Source organism: Pygocentrus nattereri, chromosome 23 (assembly GCF_015220715.1).
Source record: "Pygocentrus nattereri isolate fPygNat1 chromosome 23, fPygNat1.pri, whole genome shotgun sequence".
Lineage (NCBI taxonomy): Eukaryota > Metazoa > Chordata > Actinopteri > Characiformes > Serrasalmidae > Pygocentrus > Pygocentrus nattereri.
Genome location: NC_051233.1, coordinates 26104529 through 26128350, shown reverse-complemented (window position 1 = coordinate 26128350; position 23822 = coordinate 26104529). Strand labels below are relative to the sequence as shown.

General features: G+C 40.6%; 2 protein-coding genes across 2 annotated transcripts in view; one reads left to right on the top strand and one right to left on the bottom strand.

Annotated features, from left to right (window-relative positions):
- Positions 1-252: 252 nt before the first annotated feature.
- On the top strand, positions 253-16374 carry ppp2r1ba (protein phosphatase 2, regulatory subunit A, beta a). Its single transcript, XM_017699921.2, has 15 exons — positions 253-409; positions 4465-4555; positions 5374-5474; positions 5604-5836; positions 6999-7146; positions 7382-7537; positions 9491-9605; positions 9802-9872; positions 11114-11248; positions 12494-12667; positions 13016-13076; positions 13425-13579; positions 13893-14035; positions 14779-14870; positions 14963-16374. The coding sequence occupies exons 1-15, from the start codon at positions 332-334 to the stop codon at positions 14977-14979; spliced, it is 1770 nt and encodes a 589-aa protein (XP_017555410.1). The 5' UTR covers positions 253-331; the 3' UTR covers positions 14980-16374.
- A 3522-nt stretch (positions 16375-19896) lies between these two features.
- The window catches only part of sik2a (salt-inducible kinase 2a), a 37236-nt gene continuing 33310 nt past the window's right edge, over positions 19897-23822 (bottom strand). Inside the window, exons 13-15 of the mRNA XM_017699884.2 lie at positions 23686-23805; positions 23182-23276; positions 19897-22269 (exon numbers count right to left, since the gene is read on the bottom strand). Coding sequence (XP_017555373.1) covers positions 21825-22269; positions 23182-23276; positions 23686-23805 — 660 coding nt within the window. The 3' untranslated portion in view covers positions 19897-21824. The remainder of the gene's footprint in view (positions 22270-23181; positions 23277-23685; positions 23806-23822) is intronic.

Here is a 23822-nt window from a genome sequence, read left to right as displayed (position 1 = left end):
TATGGATATACAGATGCACACACACACACACACAGAATCTGGTGTACACCTGATAGTATCGGATGCTCACCACATAGTATCTGGTGCTCACTAGATAGTATCGGGTGCTCACCAGATTTTTACCACGTCCCTTCGGAAGCGTAATAACCATTTACCTGACTACGTTTATACTGCCCTGCCGCCCTCAGCGCCGGCAGTTGTCATTCGGTTAGTTCATCTGGAGCGCCGCTGTGACGGAGACCAATCACCGCGCCCCGCCGCTCGTCTCCGGGCTGAAGTGCTGAACTGCCCCTCTGCGGAAACCCCGCAGCAGCCAGCAGCCTGAGACAAGATGGCAGGAGCCGATGGTGATGATTCTCTCTACCCTATTGCGGTGCTTATCGACGAATTGAGGAATGAAGACGTTCAGGTAGCTGTGTGTTCTGTGTTTTAAATACAGCATAGCTTACATGTTGAAGTGAATGAACGCTGTAAGCCGTGACCAAGTACTCTAGCCAGAAGGAAACTCGGGCCTGTATTAGCTTAGCTTAGCATAGCACAGCTCAGCTCGCCTGCTTTAGCGTCGCTAACCTCTGGTGTGGATTTCAGACGGCGAGCTTACCGCTAAGCTAGCTAGAGCTGAGGTTACCGTCTTATTTGAACACTCCGGTCCACCTTAAATTGTACATCAGCTGCATTCTGGGGCCCGTACACACACCGCATAGTAACGGCTGCGCCATTTAAGGTGGAACGGAAAGGCCAGCTAACAAGCTAACGTTAGCTAGCCACCGGTGCCATTCAGAGTGATGCGTTTCAACGGATAAATAGCCAACCTAGCTTAACATACATCACAGGATACCCAGCCGGCTGTTTAACACGCATGTTTAATAACGTTACAGTAACAAGGAACAAAGCTTTGTCTTCACCCATGACGTTAATAGCGCCGCGCTGTTCTGCTTTGTACTGAACGCTTGAAATAAGGATTCAGGTCAAGCTCTGTTGTGTTTGCCAACATTCACCGGCATGCTAGTGTACCGGGTAGGAACATACTCGCTAAGCTAAAGCTAACCCCGACGAGCCGAACTTAATATCCGAATAAACAGGCGGCTGTTGAAAACCATAAAGGGCACACGTTTTATATGGAAGCAGCACCCAAAATGTGCTAACCAGCTATCTGCGGCTAACTCATTGAATCGCCCTCAGGGTTTGATTTCGCAATCTGAGCTATCGATAATGAGCTCGCCGGTGTATCAGTATCAGTAAATGCGTCATCCTGCTTCGAGCTCTATATAGATCCTCTGTGTCTGTTACGAAAGCCAACGCCAGCACTCAGCGTTTCAGCTGTGATGTGGGAGTGTACAGCCTCTCTGCTTTAGATGTCCCTCTAATGCAGATGCCAGTGTTCACTAACGTTAGTCGAATGATTTGAGCCATTTTCAGAAAACCTAGAGGCGGTATGAGATGCATGATAAAATTCTAGTAGCACTTTATTTGAGCCCTGCGACATAACGTTGCTATAACCATGCTACATGCACGTAATGGCGGATATCATGTACTGTTATGAGTTACTATTATCAATGCTTGTCATTAAAAATGTAATAACCCGGCGGCTTGATCGCTTGTCACATACTGATTTTTGATAAGCCAACTCTAATTAGCTGTCATGACAAACATATAGGACACAGTTATACAGAATAAAATCAATTAATAACGGTTGAGTCTGAGTGCACACAAGAGCCTCTTTACATCCGTACCAGGCCTATAGCGAAGTCTGTAGTTGCTGTTGTAGCTGGTCTCAGTTGCATGGGAATCTTCAAACACCACAGTGCGTTACAGGGACCCCCCCACCCTGTTAGGGTGCATCAGTTGTACACTACTTATTGCTGTGCATTGTGGGATTGTTTTGGGTGCACTGGACACTCTCTATGTTAACGCCTCAAAATAGTGCACTATTTGGACACAGTTTGGACACGGCTATGGTCTTGTTGGTCTTAGTATTCTTCCAATGATCACATCAGTTCTTGTTGTCATCCAGACTTGACCATGAAACTCTAGACTAGAAATTTTATTTTAAACCTGAATACCAACCAAGAGCTTTCCGTCCGAACACAGTGCTGCCCAACCCAAACTGACTCACAGCAATTTATTTGAATGCAAAGTAGCTTTACTGGCCTTTACTGGTCTGAGGTACAATTTTGCCACAGCATCTGAATGTTAAAGCTTAATGAACTTTGTGGAACTAATAGCGAATGTAGAAGCCTTGACAGTAATAATTAAAGTAATAATGATAATAATAGGAGTAGAGAATATAGGTTTAATTTTTGTATACAAGGAGAGGTTTGATGGTCCCTGGAGTAGCGATGTGCACCATATTTTGTGACCAAAGCCTGACCTGAGCCTGACATCGAGTTTGAAACTGACTCCAACACAACAAAATTCTGACTAAGTGATGGCAGGCCGGTCCAGGTGCGTTTCGAAGTGCTAAACAAAACCTTGTATTTTAAATGATCATGCTGGCTATATTAGCTTGCCATGACAATATTGGCTGTCATTAGTGCGTAGATAAACATATCATATTTCCCACAGATCTAAAATAACCCTGGGGAGGGGCATCAAGTTTTATATATCACTGCTGTCGGAACAAATCCTCATGTATTTTTTTAACTGTTTGACAGTTTGAAAATGCCTGTTGTCCTTTACACTGTATGTAAATTTCACAGTGAATTGACCAAAATAAATGGCCCAAAATGATTTGGTCAAATCAGGTTCCATTCAATTACACTAAAAGTAAAGTGTTTTTTTTTTTTCTTCTTCCCCTCCCTTTTGCTTCTCTTATGGAGTCAACATTACCACTTTGATGATATAAGTGGTAATTTTACAGGAAAAGGCAAAAAAAAAGTCATCTATGTAAAGTTAAGTTTACATTATGCCATAACAAATGTATTGATTAAGCAAAAGTGCATATACATTCTATCCATAGTGCACTGTCATGCTGTGTGGTTTCTTGATAAAACATGTTGAATAACATTGATAAGGTACAGTCGCGTTTCCAAAAAGGTTGGGATGTTGTGCAAAATGCAAAAACGGAATGCGATGCTGTACAAATCATTTAAACATTATATTTATTTGAAAATAGTATAAAGACTTTTATTTTTTTTTTATTTTTTGAATTTTTTTATTTTTTGAATTTAATACCTGCAACATGTTTCAAAGAAGTTGGAACAGGTGCATGTTTACCCCGGTGTTGCCTAACCTTCTTCTAACAACTCTGCTTTGCGTTTGGAAACTGAGACGACCAATTGATGTAGTTTTGAAAGTGAAATGTTATCCCGTGCTTGCCTGATAAAGGATTTCAGGTGCTTAACAGGTTGGAGTCACTTTCATCGATTTTTATTTATTTATTTATTTGTTTTGTTTTTGTTTGTTTTATAATACGCCAAATATTTTCAGGGGATGACGGATCTGGACTGCAGGCAGGCCAGTTTAGCACAGAGTCTTTGCCGTTCAGTTGTAATATATGTAAAATGTGGTTTGGCATTGTCTTGCTGAAATAAGCGAGACTTGCTCTTTTTATAGCCAATCATTTAACTGATATGTTGCCATTAACCTAATTAGGAAAGAGAAGTACACCAGGTGTATTTTTTTAGCCTTGCACAACTTTAACAGTTTTTGTTGCTGCTGTTCCTCTTTTTTGGAAACATGTTGCTGGATTATAATTCAAAATGGGCATATATTGAAAAATAAAAAAAAAACAACAAAAAAGTTTTTCAGCATTTGATGTTGTCTTTCTACTATTTACAGTTAAATATAGGGTTTAATGTAGGATTTGCACATCATTGCATTCTGTTTTTATTTAAAATTTTGCACAACTGTTTTTGGAAAAAAGGGTTGTAACAAACATTTTTCGCTGGACAAATTAAATGTAAATGCCTGTTTGACTGCAGTGAACTGCTCTGCCTATATATTGATTTGATTAATTTATTCCCCACACACCCACGCTCGGATCCTATGGACGTCTGTGTACAATTTTGTCCAAGCAACATAAGGAGCTCACTCTAGCATGAAAATGGAAAATAAGAATAAAGTATAGAGGAAAAACTAAAGCAAGGGAGGCAAGCTGGGAGAACCCAGTGTGAATTTGAACCTGACTCGAGTACGACAACACTTGAGAAATTACTTACCAGCTTGACGCGAACGTTTGTTTTCGGACAGATATTTCAAACTCTGCTCTGAACTTTACCATGAATAAATTAAATTATCTTTCAATTCTGTTACATGTAGTGAAATGCTGCAGCAAATGTACCACTTTGGCTTTTTTATTATTTTGTGTAGGCATATTAGTTTTAATGCTTGCAGTGACTAGGTGAACAAGCCTTGGAGAACATCTCAGCTGTCCTCAGTATTTGGTTTGAGCTCTCGTTCTCGCTCTATCTATATCTATATTTTATTAAATAATTTTTTTCATAAACTCTGTTTCTGAAACAGTTGCGACTGAACAGCATCAAGAAGCTTTCCACTATAGCCCTGGCGTTGGGAGTGGAGAGGACACGCACAGAGCTTCTCCCTTTCCTAACAGGTAGACACTTGTGAAAGTTTTGCACAGACATGTTCCCAGAATGCCACATTGACAGTTATGACATTTTTATCTGCCACTTTTGAAATCTGTATGGGAAGAAAAAAGTCTTAACACGGTGTTATGCCATAATTGCACATTTAAAACTATGGGTTTGATGCAACATTTTGTTAGATTTGGCTAGTTTTTTGAAAAAATTACTGTCAGTCAATAAACTTATACCACTATGCTGTATACCACAGAGAGTGTTCTAGACTGTCCATCAAAGTGGAAGAGCAGCACAATACTTGAGGTTCATGGAAGCATTTGCAGCATTCAGATTTCAGTGGTGTTGCACAGACTCATTATTGGGCCTGTGCATTCTGAATAATTTTGATATTCAAATATCTGCAACAGTTCTTAGACGGAGTAAACTGCAGTAAAAGAATAGTAGAAAAAAGGAAAACGATGTCGAGCTTTTGCTCACTTTTTAGGAAAGTGCTGGTGTTACACAAATTCAGCATCACACAGATGAATACATTTCAACATTCAAATTAATATTTTTATTATTCAAAAATGGCTGAAGGCAATTAGTAGATTTTTGTGTTGGATAAGTAACGTAATGGTTAGGATTTTTTTTTCTTTCCTTAATCAGTGGATGATTTGCCAACACATTAGTTTGTTTGAGGAGTATATTTGAAGTGTTTATGGACCTGACATTAGCCAAGCCTATTTTGCAGTGAAAGCTGGGCTCGCTCTCTTCATATGCTGCATGTTCATTGCACTGACGTCAGCCTTGCATCACTAAAAGTTTTATTGTGGCTTGTTTGTTGGACATCTAGATACCATCTATGATGAGGATGAAGTGCTTCTCGCCCTTGCTGAACAGCTGGGTAACTTTACGATGCTGGTTGGAGGACCAGAATATGTGCACTGTCTCCTTGTAAGTGCCAAATGTCTTTTTTTTTTTTTTTTTTTTTTTTTTTTTTTTTTTTGTCTGGACAGACCTGAAGCTTTACATAAGTGTTTTTTCATGCTGTTACTCATTATTCTCATATGTTTTTGTCCTCAGCCACCCTTGGAGAGCTTGGCTACAGTGGAGGAGACAGTTGTGCGGGACAAGGCAGTGGAGTCTTTGCGCAAGATCTCCCATGAGCACTCGCCTGTGGACCTAGAAGTGCACTTTGAGCCGCTGGTGAAGCGTCTGGCCAGTGGCGACTGGTTCACCTCCCGTACCTCAGCTTGTGGCCTCTTCAGTGTCTGCTATCCACGTGTCTCCAGCACTGTCAAAGCTGAGATTCGCCAGTCAGTTGCCCATTTGTCTCCTAATGATGATAAATATTTTTCTTGAGGCAATGGTTTAGTCAAAACACATAGACATAGAAAAATTTGGTGCTTTGGTATGCTTAGACTTTGTGCTAGAAAGGTTCTAACCTGTAAGCTTCCATTATTTAATAACTTTATTAGTCTTGTTGAAGTACTGAAGAACATGAAAAACAGTGGCTCTAAATGGTAGTTGGTTCATTGTGTGAGGAAATATCAAAACAAGGGGCAGTTTAAACAGACTATTCAATGATTGTCACAAGGCAGCTTGTGTTTTTCAGAGCTTTAAAGATTTACTTCTACAAAGAAATTGCTCATATGACAGCTGTCTGCAGGTTTGCATACAAAACGCCTTTGTTCTGAGCTCATGATCCCATCAATACACACAAGCTCATCAACACCACTGTAAGAAAAACAGTCCCAAACTGATTTTTTCACCTGTATGCATTAGTCTATGGAATTTATGGAATTCTTTTCCAGGCTTTCTTCACACAGTCTACTATCAGGTAATGTTAAAAAAAAAAGAAAAAAAAAGATTTACCAATAGCTATAATGTCCAAATACGTTTTGAGCCCTGTGTGTGTCTTGTCTGATTGACTCCATCAGGAATATGTTAAAACTGTAAATTAGATTTTTGTCCAGACCAGTGCTTTAATGTGGTGCTGTTTTTGATGACGAGTATTAAATTGCAGAGCAGAGCTTCTTCCCAAAGGAGCTATTTAAACACACTCGGTTTCTCTCTAGGGATTAAGCCTAGTTCTAAACTGTGCAGCATTCTTAATGGAGATTTTCTGTTGAGTGGAAAATGTAGTCCAGCCCCGGGCTAAATTCCTGTCTAGGAAACCCAAACATAGTGACCTTAAATTATAGCCTTCCACGCTGTAGCTGTGATGTCAACTTGCATTCTTGGAGAGTTGAGGCACTGCAGAGTTGAGAATTTTTTTCCTGCTCCAACACGGCTGATTTATTTTATATATGGCTTGATAATTAAGTCACAGGATTAATTAGGTATGTTAAATAGGGAGAGACAGTAAAGTGTGTAGTGCTGTGACATGTAATATTTGTAACTGCTGTTTTTAAACAGCTGAGTGTCTTTAAAGCTGTCACTCAAATACTAAGATAAAATCAATGTTCTCTTTCTCAGGCATTTCCGTAACCTGTGCTCTGATGACACGCCAATGGTGCGCCGTGCTGCTGCTTCCAAGCTGGGCGAGTTTGCCAAAGTCTTGGAGTTGGAATACGTCAAAAGTGACATTATCTCTCTCTTTACTGCACTGGCCTCTGACGAACAGGTCAGTTCCTCATCCCAGGCACACATCTTAAAATTATCAAGACACCATGACGTAAATTTGAACACGTACATGAATTTACACCTTTGTATCTGTGTAATTCACACATCCCTCAAGCATAGGCACTCCTAACTGGCACTTTCCCTTCTGCGTTATTTACGGCAGCACAGTGAGGCCGAAAAAAAATGGGCTTGATTTTAATGCTTAAGCAGCAGACCACATGTGGTGTTTGTTGCAGGACTCTGTGCGTCTCTTGGCCGTGGAGGCGTGTGTGAGCATCGCCACATTGCTGCCTCAGGAGGACCTGGAGACTCTGGTCATGCCAACCCTGCGCCAGGCAGCTGAAGACAAGTCCTGGAGGGTGCGGTACATGGTGGCAGACAAGTTTTCTGAGGTAAAAAGAAAGCATGTACTCTGATTATGACCGGTTAGGGGCCAATAGGTAAGATGTCGTATGAGGATCCTCTCTTGCGTGTGTTAAACTTTATTTTGGTAAAAAAACAATCGAAGACTTCTGGACTTCAAAAATTTCTTGCCTTAAAACGACATGGCATATATATATATATATATATATATATATATATATATATATATATATATATAATATAATATAATATAAAGCCTGTGCTGCGAAGATATATTCACTCAGCAGCTTCTCTGTCCCAAAAGAAACACTCAAAATTAGGTTATTTGTCTAGTCAGACTCTGCTGCATGTGGTAAATATTACAGTCATTTATGCACGCAGCAGCAGCTGTTGAAAAGCAGATATGAGACCAGGCCACAGACCATGCTGTTATCTGATGCAACTGACTGATGGAGGTGCACCATAGACAGTATTACAGAAAATCTTAGCATGAATTGCAGGCTTCTATGCTAAGGGCTCTCACTGCTCCATAAGGCCGGAGGGTCCTTCCATATGTCTCTGTAACTGTCGCTCTCTTGATAACAACCTTTGACTAATGTTTAAATCAAACTGTAACTGACTAAACGGGCTGATAGACTGCTGAAAGATCGTTTGAGACAGCCGTTCAGATAAAGGGCTACTGTTAGCATGCTTTGCATTACTTGCACATTTGCATTATCAGCTTACTTGTGGCCGATGCCTTAGACGGAGTATATTGTGGGTATATCGCCCAGTTCTAGTACCTCCCCTTGAAATACTGGCGTTACAGGTTTTCCAATGAGAATTTTTACTTCTGCTTGTCTCAAATATGAAATGAACCCACACCATCGATATAATGCTTGCTTCAGTTAAAGTCCATCTACTGACATGCATGCACATGCCGTTCAGTAGCAATGTTAGTTACTTTAGATTACGGATAAGGTATGCCCAGTTTTGCATTCCAGATAAAGAGCCATATGGTTTTACAGAGTTCGCTATGTCTTGAGAGTGGATTTCAAGGGTGATGTGCCTGTCAATATTGTCCACCCAACAACAAGCCATGGTTGTAAAGCTGGTGTGTCTTAGACGTCCCTGTATAGGCTTCAATTAAGCATACAGAGAGAACACATTATTTTAAATACATTGTATTTAAAAATAAGCTTTACCTATTGAAAGAGAGAACTGTTTTGTTAAACTGGAGTGCGCTTTAACCTTAGACTGAACTGGACAGGTGGCAAACATTACCATCAAATTACCGGTGGCTGTTTGTGTTTTCGACTCTTAACAGTTCAAACGATACTGCTGGAGTAAAAGTGATGTGGAAAGATTGGCTGCTACATTTGCAGAGTGTTTCACTAGCTAGTCAGATGTTGCTGTGCTGTTGATTATGTTCTTGAGGTTAAAAAAAGCGTAGACTGGAGGAGGTTTGGTACAAGTTGTAAACAAAGCCTGTGGGACAGGTTGTCTCCAGCTGTGTTCTCAATATGAGATTGGGAATACAATATTATTTATTTATTTATTTATTTATTTATTTATTTATTTCCCTGGGTGCCATCCCAGTGCACAAGGAAGCACTTACCACTTATTTAAGAATTACTATTTAGTGTTTTCATGTAGTTTTTTAGGTAATATGCTACATTTGGTACATGATCTTATATATGACTTGCTCTCCCTTTATGTAATATCTAGGTCTTCATCCTGTCTTGATGCACTTAGGATTTGTTCTAAATAAACATTGAAAACAGTGGGTTGTAGTACCACCAGTAGTCAAGAACATGAAAGTGTACCAGACAAATGCTGTGGCAGCTTTAATGTTTCATAAGTCTTTTTATTCACCCCTTTTACCAAGTTATACTGCGTTCATTTTTTGGAGCAGTGCAAGACAAGTGTAATTGCAGTGTTTGGGTAAGCTGATTTCCGATGCAAGTTTGTTTGAATTCCTGTTGTTTCCTGTGAATTTGCAGTTACAAAAGGCAGTTGGCCCAGAAATTACTAAGAATGACCTTGTGCCAGCCTTCCAGAACCTGCTCAAAGACTGTGAGGCTGAGGTGCGGGCTGCAGCTGCTAATAAAGTCAAAGGTAAACACTTGCCCCAACTTAGCAGTTAATTAGCATTATTAACAGTAATAAATTAGCATGTTGGTATTAAGTACCAATTCAGGCATGTAAAATCCTTCCAGCATCAGAATGAAGTTTATTTGCAATATGCATGAATCCTTTGAACCACTAATGTGTTTGTGCGTTGATTTAATGCATTTTATCTCTTACTCATCAGAATTCTGCGAGAATTTACCGGAAGACAGCCGAGAGACAATCATCATGACTCACATTCTGCCCTGCGTCAAGGTACATCACTCATGCAGTCACCAGCCAACTGGATCGCTAGACTTTAAACAGCTTACGTTGACTGTATGCTATTCGATTCATCTTTCTGATTGTTCTGTTTTCCATAGTTGTTTGCTGTTCTGTAGCCTTTATGCCCTATGGCAGATTCTTCCCCCTCAGATCTTGCTCAGTTTTCTAAAAGTGGCAGATTCCATGTAATTTGCCCAAGAAGTTGGAGCTCTCTTATAGTGTTCTGATTGGCAGTTAACACTCTGACTCAGCATCTGTCCCTGGTGTAAGCAGCTAAGGCTTAAACAAGATCAAATTAGCATGACCCACTATGTCTCAGCTCTGACCTTCTGTTAACAGAAGAAAGACAGGAGTAGTGGTAGTTTGAATGCGGTTGGCATGTTTTGACAACAGGTTAACTGCTATTGCCTCATTTGTCTCAAGTAGTATGTTGGTAATGATGTCCACCGTGGGATGGCTAATACTTTGTGCTGACTTATAGTATAATAATAATAATAATAATAATAATAATAATAATAATAAAATCTTTTGTGGAATTCATTAAAGGGGTTAGGCAAAACATGTTATTCACTGTTAAAGGGTCCATATCATGTAAAACAGAATAAAAAAATTTTTTTGTTCGTTTAAATATGTAAATTGTTAAAGGCGTTAAAGGTATGGTGCACTCCTAGTCTGTTCAGTTTTAAGCTCACACAATTGGTAATCATTTTGTAATCACTGGTTTTGTCATGTATCGAAAAAGCATTTACAAATATCTGCCTATTTAACCAACATCGGTGTAGCTCTGCTCATTTGTGCTATGACAGGAGCGTTTTAGCCTAGACACCGTGAATGAGACACAGAGCCGCCAGGCAGAACAGAGATCATTTACATATACCAGTCTTAAAGGCACAGAAACAAAAACAGCCTAAGGATGCATAAAACCAATAAATTAAATCCAAAAACAGGACATAACCCAAATAAAGTTTCACTGAACCCACCACAGGAGAGCAACTTCCCTGCTGATTCATATGGTCTCTCGTCCCCTCCGATATGTGTTGTGTTGCAGTATGATTCATAATTACAATTAAACTGTGTAATGTCTGTAATTACAGGGTTTAGTGCAGGGGTAATATTTCATTTAGTCCTAATGACTCATGCAGTTTGACTTGTGGGGGCAGTTAACGTTGGATTTTACAGCTGTCAAATATCTCGGCGCTCCAGAGTCTTGTTTTGTATGCTTGTGTCGATAGGAACTGGTTTCAGACACCAATCAGCATGTCAAATCGGCGCTAGCCTCAGTGATTATGGGTTTGTCGACCATCCTGGGCAAAGACAACACCATCGAGCACTTGCTGCCTCTCTTCCTGGCCCAGCTCAAGGATGAGGTAAGACCTTCAGATCACACCGCTGTGGACCATGTTTGTGGTTTGTGAATGTGTTTTGCATGTATGTGCTTGACCTAAACCAGACTTCAGTGAGATGATCTGCGTCATCATCTTCTAGCCACAGATGAGTGCTCTGTACTACTGGTCACTTTGATCCTGTAGGCCAGCGGGCAGCCTTGAAGTGAGGGATGAATGGACAAGTGCTGTGCAGTTTTCTCCTGTTTCATCTTTGCATGGCTCTCTTTTTTGCTCCCTGCAGGCCCGTGGGTCTGCATTGTTCCCTTCCTTCTTAGCTGGGTCTTTGAATGTGTCTCGTCTCCCCCTCACTGAATAGACAAATAGAAAAAAGGTTACTAGGACTATATTAGTGTTTACTGATCTGGTGAGACTGTGAGTGCTACATTTTAAAGGAGAATTCCAGTTGAATTAAATTACATTTAGAAATATGAAGTCATTTAAATTTTAATTAAAGTCTTTAAATTGTTTGATGTGAACAAGAGTCCTAGATAGGGTTGTACAATAGGCATAAAATACGATGTTCATTAAAGCTGTTGAACATCATGATGATGTGAGAAGTGATAATATATATTATTAAAATAGTTTTGCATCTGACTGGATGTGGTTCAAGTATAGACTTCTTTTGGAGGTGTAAACAGAAGTCTAACTAACCGCTTGTTTAAGTAAATGGCAAAATACAAAGTTATAGAAGCACCATTCACTAAGCAGAATAAAAACTAAAAACTGCTAACATCAGAATTGCAAACACCTTTTTGTGCTCTGAAAGGCTGAGATAAAGTCAGCATTACATCTACAGCTTTTTCTATAGAGGCTACGACAAACAATTAACCAGACGTCATGAAGAGCTTAATGACTCCAAAGGAACCTTCAGAGTTTTTTTTATAGTTTGAAGATGTGCTTTTGGTCTAAAATATTTTTGTGCCTCTCTGCCATGAAAAACCCATTCATAGCAAAGATTTATATGCGGGCCAAGGTAAAATGGTACCACTATTTCATCCTTGCTGACATAACATTTAAAAACTGAAGCTGTCCAGGTTCACTAGTGGATTTCTATAGTGAATAAAATGTCTGTAATGGTAATTGCTGAGTAATAAATGTTTAGATCAGTAACTGAACAGTTAATCGGCATTATTTCAGGCCCCCTCTGTTGTTTTTTCCTTTTTGTTTTTTAATGGGTGCACAGACATTCTAATGCCCATAATAATAATTCTTTTTATTCCCTTCCAGTGTCCAGAGGTGCGTCTGAACATAATCTCTAATCTAGACTGTGTGAACGAAGTAATCGGCATCCGGCAGCTCTCCCAGTCCCTTCTCCCTGCTATTGTGGAGCTGGCAGAAGATGCCAAGTGGAGGGTGCGGCTAGCTATCATAGAGTACATGCCGCTTCTTGCTGGCCAACTGGTCAGTATTGGTCTATTCTGCTCTTTGGTCCCTTTGATAGGATTTAATTTGTTATTGCTGTTATTTAACTGATTTGCTGAAAAGGAAAATGTTTTGTCATATGCCTTTGCCGGCTTATTTAATGGTAATTTCTGTTAATTTCAGGTAAGTAAACCAAATCCCTCAGTGAAATAGATGTCACGGCCTGTATATGCACTCTGCGTGACCTCTTTAATAGATGTTTTGACTGTTTTCCCTGTAGAGAGGCAATTGAACTGGCCTGACCTCCTTCCAGGGCTACTTATGGTGTTTGCTCATGAGACTACTGCATTTGATTTTTTGTTTTGTTTTTTTTTTCCTTCTCTTCAGGGAGTGGAGTTCTTTGATGAGAAACTGAATTCCCTGTGCATGGCATGGCTCGTCGACCATGGTACGTTATCCCCATTTTCATAATGCTGGTGATTTACTGAGGATTTGTGGAATTGGCTGTGTCTTTATTTTTATGACCTGCTAAAGACTCATAAGCCTCTTGAGTTTTTTGTGCCCTGTAATATGTCCATGGTGGTACCACATAATAATGTACAAATATACAAGTGGTATGTATTTGTACGGTGTAGCACATTATAGAGTAATCCTGAGTGATGATATTTAGAGCAGCTGGTTAAAAAATTACGTTTTGCCAGCTAATTTTTCCTTAAAGCACTACCAGAACATTGACTTTCCCAATTACTTTGCTTTATATGTAAAATTGTCTTATCTCTCACCTGTGTTTTGACAGTATATGCCATAAGAGAGGCAGCCACGTGTAATCTGACAAAGCTGGTGGAGAAGTTTGGAGCTGAATGGGCTCAGAACACCATTGTGCCCAAAGTGCTGGGCATGGCCAACGACCCGAACTACCTGCACCGGATGACCACTCTCTTCTGCATCAATGTGAGTATGCTGTTCCTATGCTGACTCACCCTCACAGTGGCAGGAAAGGAGTGTGGTTGCTATGGCAACACTGCAAGACCTAGGGTTTAAGCACCTTTGGGGAGTAAGAAGTTAGGAGCTGGGCTATAAATCCATGTGCTTGACTAAAGAACGGAAGTGCCGTTTAAACCAAATAAGCCTCTGTTTCCTTCGTTCTGTCAGTGATTCAGTGATGTGTAGTCACCACCACCACCATGCGCCCAGTGACTAACCCTTCACATGAAGCAGACACAGCTGGTTTACGTAAGCACTCATGTATGCATGTGTCTTTCAGGCCTTGTCAGAAGCGTGTGGCCAGGAGATCACCACCAAACACATGCTCCCCGTTGTCCTGAAGATGTCCAATGACCAGGTGGCCAACGTGCGCTTCAATGTAGCCAAGTCTCTTCAGAAGATCGGTCCCGTTCTGGACAGCAAGTACGTCTTTCAGTGCCCTTTTAGGACACAAGTATGAGACTCGAGTGCTGCAGTGCCGCAATCACAGCAGTTTTGCATTCTTTCTTGTTTATCATAACTGATGGAACTTTTTAGCTAATTAGCCAGGCCTTCATGAATTGAATTGTTACAGGAGAGAAAGCTCTAATCTGTGGGTGGACAGTATGACAATGTTGTTGTGGTAAATTATCACAGGACTCTTTCTGATTCGTGGTATCATCAGTGTTTTTAGGTCACAGAACAGTTGTGTGTATAAAAACGGTTTACACCAATTGTAGAGCGCCTGTAAACAACAGCCAGTGTATAGCTACAAATAGCAGAGTGGATGTCAGCCCACCGTGCTATTATCTTTATTAAAAGAGACATAGTAAACAAAATTGCATTTTCCTGTACCCTCCCCCTAAATAACCTACTCTGCCAGCCTTCAAACTTTTACCATCTCAGCTGCCATTTCACATAGACATCTGTTATTTAGCAGTCTTTGTTTTTTGTCCATTCCAAGTTTTTTTTGCAAACATCTGTAAAACTAAATTTTGTGATGGATACTGGGTATCGTGTAAATCATTCAGGTATTTTATTCTTCTGTTACATTGCTCACCATTTGCTGTCCTTGAGGTTGTGAGACCTGATGTCTGTTTTAGGATGTGAAATTAGAAATGTGGACTATTTTTCAGTGTTTTCAGAAGTTAAAACCTAGTTGACTCATTAACGCTGCTTTTTCACAGCTGTCTCCAGACTGAGGTGAAACCAGTGCTGGAGAAGCTAGCTGCAGACCAAGACATAGACGTCAAATACTTTGCGCAGGAGGCCATAAGTGGTAAGATGCCACAATGAGGATGTGATACAGGTGCAGTTTTTTTTGATGTTTTTAATATCACTGATCATGATTCCTCCTTTCTTTTTCTGTAGTTCTTGCCCTGGCCTAATGGAGCCACTGCTGAATCCTTTTCCATGTCAAGCTGACCTGCATCATACTGATTGTCCTCCAGGATCATTCATTAGACTGTTATTGGAGAGGAAACTTCTTAAGTTTGTGTCTCTTGTATATACAAGCCTTGGAGAACATCTCAGCTGTCCTCAGTATTTGGTTTGAGTTTTCTCTCTCTCTCTGTCTCTCTCTGTCTCTCTCTGTCTCTCTCTCTCTCTCTCTCTCTCTCTCTCTCTCTCTCTCTCTCTCTCTCTCTCTCTCTCTCTCTCTCTCTCTCTCTCTCTCTCTCTCTCTCTCTCTCTCTCTCTCTCTCTCTCTCTCTCTCTCTCTCTCTCTCTCTCTTTCTTTCTCAGCCTTGAATGATCCTGAATGTCTCACCCTTTATTCTAAGAAGAGTTATGGGAGCTAACATCAGCTTGGCCCACACATACAACTTTCCTCCCATCCTACACTATCTTTACATTGTAGTAGCTCACATCTCTTCACTTGCTAACCCCCTCATGGGCAGCACTTTTAGATGTAGACATACTATTTAATAAACTGTTGTGAAGATTAAGTTTTCAGACTATGAACGTTTTAGGGGGGCGTGATTATGATGATGATGATCTAGAGGCCCCAGATATAACTCTATATTCTTTGTAATTTCTGCGTGCTATGAACAGAAGCTTATGGGCTATTGATACTGATTCAGAGCTTGCATGGCTTGTTTTGAGTCTTGCACCTGCACCATGCATGTGGATGTCCAGACTGATAGAACTGCTGTTAGTTCATAGCGTTTAGCCTGTGCATTCCATCTGTCTTAAATGGCTGTGAATACATTCAAGAACAGGTTCTTCAAAACATTGGCTGCAGTATTTCCACACCATGCTGTTTTGCTGTCCTAGTGTAGCTCTCCATTAGGACTCGAAATCGAATGGTTATGTACTAAAAGGGACCACCGCGAATCAGATCTTCCTCTAGTAACAGTGATAACCCGGGGGAAGCGTCTGCGGCTCCTTTCTTTCTGGACATTCTCCGCCATCTGCCGTTCTGCCATTAACCAACATAGAACCCTCCTCTCTCCTGCCTCTTTGTGTTTATATTTTTGTTTATACTGAACAGATCTGTGTAATGCTTTTACTCTTAGGCTTCTGCATGAACTCCACAGCTGTAGGTAGAGCCTGGGAAAGTTAGGAATCAGTCCAATCCCAGGCAACATGTTTCCCTTATTAATGCATTTGCTTTGCCAGTGATGCCTACTTGTCCTCCGCTTCAGCAGCGCCAACCCCCCCCCCCCGTTTTTTTTTTTTTGTTGTTGTGGTTGTTGTCAATGTGCTTTCTTTGGTTTTATATGAACGTGAACCCACACTACCCTCAGATGGAGGGGAGAATCAATAAAGAACCTGACAAAACACTTTTCTCTGAGCTTTTTTTTGAAGGCATCACATGGTCCACAGCCTGAAACGTTTGGAAAATATTGACTGTCGTGAGCGAGGATGGGTTATTGTGTTAGCCTTGTTTTAGTCATTTTCCCCATATCACAACGGCTCATTCAAACTGTCAGGAGCTGTGCTGAAAAGCAAATAAGTGATGGAGTTCAGAGGTTCTTTCTCAGTCAGAATGACACCCCTTGCAGTTTTGATGCGAGTACACAATTAGGCACAGCTTTGTCAGTCTCCACTTTTGACGCCTGTTTTTCCTCTAGAATGTTCCTCAATTGTCTTGTTTCATTGTGCATTTGAAAAAAAAAATCCCAACAAGCCCTGCTGTTTGAATCTTGATACAGTTTGGAAAATAAGTTTTCATGAGTTTTGTAGGCTTGGATGATTTATTTTGAGATCAGTAGCTACTGTTTAGTTAGTTTTTTGTTTTTTTTTTCTGGACAGCAGTAGGTCTAGCAGAGCCCTGGTGAGAGCTTCACGATTGCACGCAGAGCTTTTGTTCTGACAAGGCCGCTGTACGTCTGGTGTGGTTTGTGTGACAGCTGCTGTCGTGTGTGCTGATGAACATCTCGCCGCTGCTGCATCACGACTCACCTTATGAGTGTCGGCAGCGCTTTACTCATAATCAGGCTCAATCAGCAGGGGAATTCAGCTCCTCCTGCCATAGCAGCTATTTAAGGAAAAACTCTGCTTGGTCTGGCTGCTTGTTTGACCATTATGATTGTTGTTTTCCCTCCTAAGGGCTTTAAAATGTTTATTTTCTGAGGGTTTGACATGGACACTAGAGGGTCGATCTGATTTGAGGTTAATGCTAGTGAGCTGGTTTGTGGCAGATTGCCCTCCATCAGTGTACCATACAGTGAGCTATAAGCCAAGGAGAGGGTGTTATAGTGTAATCTGATTTAGGGATAAGAGCTGTCTGGCTGCTTGACTGGTTCTGGTGGCTCAGCCTGGCCTTAAGGACAAGGTCCAGTGAGTTCTTGGTACACCTACAGCCAGCTGAGTTACAGTTGGCTTTCTGAGACCTGGGGTAAAAGTAGTAGGTCAGTGTTTTTAAACGTTTTCCAAGTCTTTTAAAATACTTTTAAATTTTGTTTGTAAAATATGAGGTACAAATGACTTCCTGTGTGATTTTAATGAGGCACAGGGTCTAGTAATTCAGTACTATTGTGGCATCAACCAAATTACTTCAGTACTACAGGGTATCAAATTCCAGGTTACTCAATGTTGAATTTCAGTACCTAAGCAATAAGTCTTGGTATTGTCTGTGAGCCAATAAGCATTGATTGTTCCAACATCTAGACTCATGTTAAAAGGAATCCAGCATCTAATTTTTTAAAATTAGAAAGTAAATTGCTGTGATGTTATTTAGATGCTTAGTCATTGAGTTGCTGTCTAAATTATTTTGGAAAAACTTTCATTTGAGACATGAAGTGTCATTTAAGATGCTTTCTTGTTTTGAGCTACCGTTTGCTTTTGGGATAAAATTATAAATAAATCTAAATAATGAAGCCTTTTCAGAATAATGAGAGATGTTGTATCCTAAAATAAGAATAGCAAAATAAAAGTACTTAATGAAAAATAAAAATTAGGTGCTGGATTTTTAAGACAGTTTTAAGTGGCGGAAATGGGCATCGATAGCTTCCATATGATTCCTAACGGGTCCAGATTTTGACTACATTTCTTGAAATAAAGACTTCTCAAAATATTGACTTACTATGTCAAAATGACTTGGTGTCTAATTGAGTTTTCCTGAAATATAAAATTTTTAAAAAATGTAATAGCTTATTTCATAATGTTGAAAAAATGTCATTATTTTGAGATTTGAATTTGGTATTTTGACATACTGATGTTTTCCTCCATAAAGGAACCAGTACAGTGAGAACACTGACACTGAGCTAATGGGTCAAATGTAATGCTCACCTTTTTTGTAAATGTTATACTCATTCATAATTCATACAATAATCGAAGGATATTAAGTTTTTATGGTTTTGGAGGAGCAGTTTGAACGCAAAACCTGCCGCTCTGTACACCAGGCTGGCCTGTTGGAGAGCTTTGGCACCATGTCTTATAGGGGTGGGAATCTCTTGGCACTTCACGATTCGATTCGATTACGATTCAGAGGCCGCGATGCGATTATAAAACGATTATCGATGCATCTTTTTTTCATGGTGTGATGAAAGTATTTCTAATAGTCCACAGTGAATTTACTTTCCATGTCCTTTATTAATAAAATTTATTAATAAATAAATGGAAGTGATGTGGCGAGTGAACTGAAGACTCATTCACTGCGCATGTTTGGAGCACGCTGCTGCCGCTCATCTGCGGTAAAATGCGCCGTTATGGTGAAATGAGATCCTGTGGTAATGGACGTCCAGGCAGCACGTCACAGCCGTCCTGCCCGTTTTCTTTAGTGGTTTTATACCTCCGGATTTGGTGTCGCTGTAGAGAGTCAGGGGTCACTGTTCTTGGACTTGTTCGCATTTATAAGCACCTTAGTTAGTTTCCTGGAACGTTAAAGCTGAGAGGCTGTCAAACACTAAAAAGTTGTGAATCAGAAGTCGCTTCTCTTTCGAACTTTCCCGTTCCACCTTAAATGGTGCCGCATTTACATTCGGCGTCTCAGTCAGAATTTAAGGTGGAACAGAAACATTCGAACAAGAAATGTCTTCAGCCTCGTGAAACAGCCGAACGATCAGAGACATTTTACAATAAGCTGCTCTACTTCAGAGGAAGAGTTTTCTGGTGGAAAGGGGAGGAAAGCGGCTGTAGCTGAGCTGAAGTTTAAAGCAAAGTAAGTCTGTGTTTTCGTTTCTATATTTTTTAGCCAATACTAGGACATCAGCACACACTGAGACATACTGGGCATTAAATGTGGCTCCCAAGGTGGTTTCGCTTTTGTTGAAAGGATAAAACGTCTGAACGTTTGGGCTGTGACTCCTGACCGAACCCGGCTTTAATGCAGAGCTGGTCGGATTTCTCGCTCATCCGGTTGTGTTTTTGTCATGTGCCACCACAGAGTGTCCGGGTGCTGCGCTTACCCACTTCCAAAATCGATTTTTGACATTTGTGAATCGATTGGGAATCATTCACGTCCACATTGCGATGCATCCAAGAATCGATTTTCCCCGCAGCCCTAATGCCTTACTTGAAAAGCGCATATTTCCCAAAGAAATCCACAAAGATTATTTGAAAGTATTTTTAAAAAGAGACTTAAAAACTGGGGGAAATAGTTGGTGTACCTTTAAATGTGAAATCCTCAAGAACTGCTGTATAAACGTCTCTCCATTTAAACTGAAATCTGAGAGGTGGACAGAGCCGGAGGAACCTTTCAGTGCATCATTTATCTTTTCTACAGCCCCTTTGTTGAACAATCCCACATTTTCCCCAGGGATCAACAAGGCATATCTCTGTAAAGCATAGTGTATTGGCTATGTTTAGGCTATTTGGAAGAACTTTAAAGTCATAACAAAAAACCCCAACAAACAGCCCTCTTTAACTGCAATCTCTCAGGTTTAATACCAACAAAGTATAGCCAACAAAAGCTTGACTACAAACTCTAACAACTGATGATTTCTTTTTCTTAAAAAGGCTTGAAATGGCACAGACAAAGTAAACACATTCACTACCGACACCTATTCTAGGCGCCAGGACTATTACTGTAGCTTCAGATATTGCTATTATACTTCTGGACGGCGTATAATATTGTTGGACTGTAACCATGTCACACAGCTTCATCTGATCCCCCTAAAAGCCACATAGTGGAGTTGGAAGGAGGACCTCGGAGGGGCTTTGGTTCCGTAAAGAGGTCACTTAACACTATTCCCCAACAGGAAATTTCGCAGGATTCCATTAAAACATACATTCTTGAAAAGAAAAGAAAAGGAATAGAAAGGCACGTCACTATAACACTAGAAAAGGTTCCTGGAGAAATCTTTAGAAGAGTTCATCTAGCAGCCTTTGTGCAATTGTGTACATTTTACAGCTCCTTATTGCTCACTAGGAGCAGCAGTAAAGTCAGCGCTTTGTCCATTTATAAAATAGCCGAAACTAGAATGGCAGAACCACAACGTACAGAGTTGTGTCTAAGAAGGAACTGTATGGTCAGATCTACCATTTACTGTAGCTTTACGCTGCGCTCATTCTCGGTCATTACCATTTACCACTTTTACCATTTTCCTCCATTTCAAAGTACCTTAGTGGAACCGTTTGGATGTTTAAAACCTCCTTTCCTCTCTTTTCTAATAGAGGTCTCAGTATTTACAGCTTTTCTTTCCAAATCCAGATAAAATAAATGACAACAATGAAAGTTGACTCAGTGACAACAGTATAGGGATATAAAAAAGGTTTAAAAAAAAAAAAAGAGGGACCCTATCAAATTTACAGGGCATTTTACAGAGAACATATTGCTTTAATACTGATGCAGAAAATCTACTGTAACTGTGATGTGCTTTCTGATTCCCTTTGTGCTTGTTGAGCTAATTCTTTTAAAGACTACAGGTCTTACAAACGACTGACGACGAAAATCATCCAAACCCTGGGATCCAAAAGGGGAAGGTGTACAGGGTCAATACAATTAGACATTATTAACAACAACGGCATCTTGTTTGTCCCTGAGGGCTCTCTGACCCCAAGTGGCCCCTCCTTGTGAGTTATCCTGAGATCCAGCCCCAGTGTGCCCCCATTCTAACCAGTAGAGGAATGGTCACCAATCTTGCTCTTGGAGATGTACAATCCTGCAGAGTTTGACTCCAGCCCTAAAGGACTTGCTGATGTGTTTTTGGCTTTTATCAATTGTACTTTGAGATGGCAAAGACCCTCCTGCAGAGGAGTAAAGCTTTACTCACTAACCTGTTTGTAAGTAACAGCTTTATTTACCATCATGAGTTGCTCCTCCCTTTCTGCATTGTGTTCAACACAGTACTCAAAAATCCACCTATGCATGCCAGATCGTTTTGTGTCAAATGCATTTTTCGGCTGTTGTCACTGAAAGCCGTCCTATTTCGTGGCTGAGAAAAGCATGTTTCGTCGTGTAACCTTCAAGACCTTTATTTGAAGAAAAAAAACCCAGCAGAAGCGGCTGAGTGGTGTACGACAGAGTAATGAAATGTAAAATGTATTCATTTAAAACGCCTCACGTTGTATTTCAGTAAACCGTGATGTATTAGTACCTGCTCAGACCATCTCAAACGTGTGTGCGAGCCCTGATGAGGAGCCTGTTTATACTAGTGCTACCGAACGCTCTCCTACCTCATGTATAGTATGTTTAAAAACCAGTACTCAATAGCATTTAGTAGACAATTGCACAGCAGTTGTGTTTGGCATGCTTTGATCAGCTACATATGGTCTTTTGGGTTGGAGATCAACCCTAGCAGGATGGTACATGATGAGGAGGAGGATTGGTGATCACTGCAATAGAGCTTCAGTTCACCAGCACACAACCCTGCTGGGCCTCCACCGTCTCCATCATTTCACAGTCCATGTAGGAATGCTCCGGAGCGGGCTGAGCCGCTTTGGTCTCTCCTTGGGTGGGGGGGAGTGGGGATGGCTGAGCTGGACTCCAAGCATACAGGGGTTCGGTGGGGGTGGATGGGGTGTATGCGGAACGGCTGAACGTGAAGCAGTCTGGGGGAGAGGTGGCAGAGGGCAAGAGTAGGTCTGGGCTATAAGGGAATGCCGGGCTGCCAGGCTCTAGGAGTGGAGTGAGAGGCTGGGTCCGGGAGAATGGCGGACTAGAAAGTGGCGTGCTGTGCTGGGGGTCCAAGCACTCTTGTGCTGGTGGGTACTGGTCCTCAGCCAGCTGCATCTGGTGGAAGTAGGCCTGCAACTGTGACTGCTTCTGGAGGTGGAGTCTCTTCTGCTGGAGCCTGGTGATGGGGTCACAAACATTTATTGCATGTTTTGATGGATGCAACAGCTTGCTTATAAAAAAACTTGACCATCCTGTAATTGTTTTTGCATAGAAGTCATTTTTGCATTAAAGCAACAATTTAGTAACCAGCTTTTTTCCTTATCCCAAATACATAATCAATTAGCCAAGCTGTGACTTGTTTATGTTTATTTACAAATGCATTATTGGTAGTTGCAGCCTAACTATTCACAACATACTTTATACATAAAGTGTCTATTTACCCTTTAAAAATATATATACTGAAATGGGCTAAATATAACTGGCTAAAATGCTTGAGGACAACAAGACAACAATGACTTTTTCATAAAATCTCCCTCACTAATGATATTGCGTTGTCACAGTGCGCTAAAAATGGAGTGAAGCAAAAAAGCATAAAGCTAGCCAATATTTTCCATGTGTACATAATTCGAATATTAGCTTTCACTGCAATGCAGTATCAGGAAAAATACATTCCTTGTTTAGTATATTTATGGATAGCAATGCCATGATGTTCCCTGCAATTAGTAAGATACAACTCAATGTGTGTTTTCTATAAAACTAAAAACTTTGCATAGCATGTTGTGTTTTGTGAAAATAGTGTTACTACTAAAAATCATTACACTGCATCCCATCCTAGAACAATATCTCTGCATTGACTACCTTAGCTTTGTAGCTCTAGCACAAAAGTAAAGAAACAAACTTCAGACAACAAACTTGTCTTGGCTGACTGGCTACATTTGTTGGAGACTGGTGATGGGGTCAAGTATTTATGGCATGTTTTGATGGATTTAATTTAATAATTAACTAATTAACTTTAATAATCAGCAATTTCTCATGTGTTTGGGGGAAAATGATAAATATATATGACGGTGACTATGAAAGTCCTGACCTGTGTTCTTGCAGTTGCTGCTCCAGTGTACGAGGTGAAGGCTCCTTACAGAACATCTGCCCACTGCCAGGACCGCTGGCCAGCAGACTGGCCCTCTGGCAAAACACGCAGATCGTCATTAACCCAACCCACTGTGCTCTCCAATTAATCTCTTTGGTCTAATCTGCAGTTTAATTTGGACCGTACAAAACTGCTTTAGATTAAACTTATTCAGGCCACCACAACCAGATTCTGACTCACTGCAGTCGCCCTCTGGCTTTTTTTACTTTCGCAACTTTTATACAGAGAAAGAGGTTTTTCAAAAACGTGCTTTAGAAACCTCAAGACCTGTAGTGACTGTTGTTGGTTAGTGACTCGTAAGTGCTATTTTAGGATATGATTGGCCTACTGCTATTTTAACACACAATTCTAGCCCCTGCATCTTCAAGATTAGAATGCAAAAGTGGGTCAACAATCTGCACAATGAACGGCAACGGTTAACAGTTGAATTCAAAGTGAGAATACCTGCAGCCTTTGAGCAAGGTACTGGGTTTCCAGAGACTGTCTTCTGGACAACAGATAAGGATGCATTTTTGTAGAGAACGTGGCCATGTCCTTTCCGCTATGAGACTGATGTCCATCTCCCTGCATACAATATAATT

Excerpts from the sequence above, each read along its gene's own strand:
- ppp2r1ba (XM_017699921.2), top strand. The coding sequence starts at position 332 with ATGGCAGGAGCCGATGGTGATGATTCTCTCTACCCTATTGCGGTGCTT. Across the intron at positions 7,538-9,490 it reads TGGCAGACAAGTTTTCTGAG|TTACAAAAGGCAGTTGGCCC; the intron begins GTAAAAAGAAAG and ends GTGAATTTGCAG. Across the intron at positions 13,580-13,892 it reads CCACTCTCTTCTGCATCAAT|GCCTTGTCAGAAGCGTGTGG; the intron begins GTGAGTATGCTG and ends TGTGTCTTTCAG.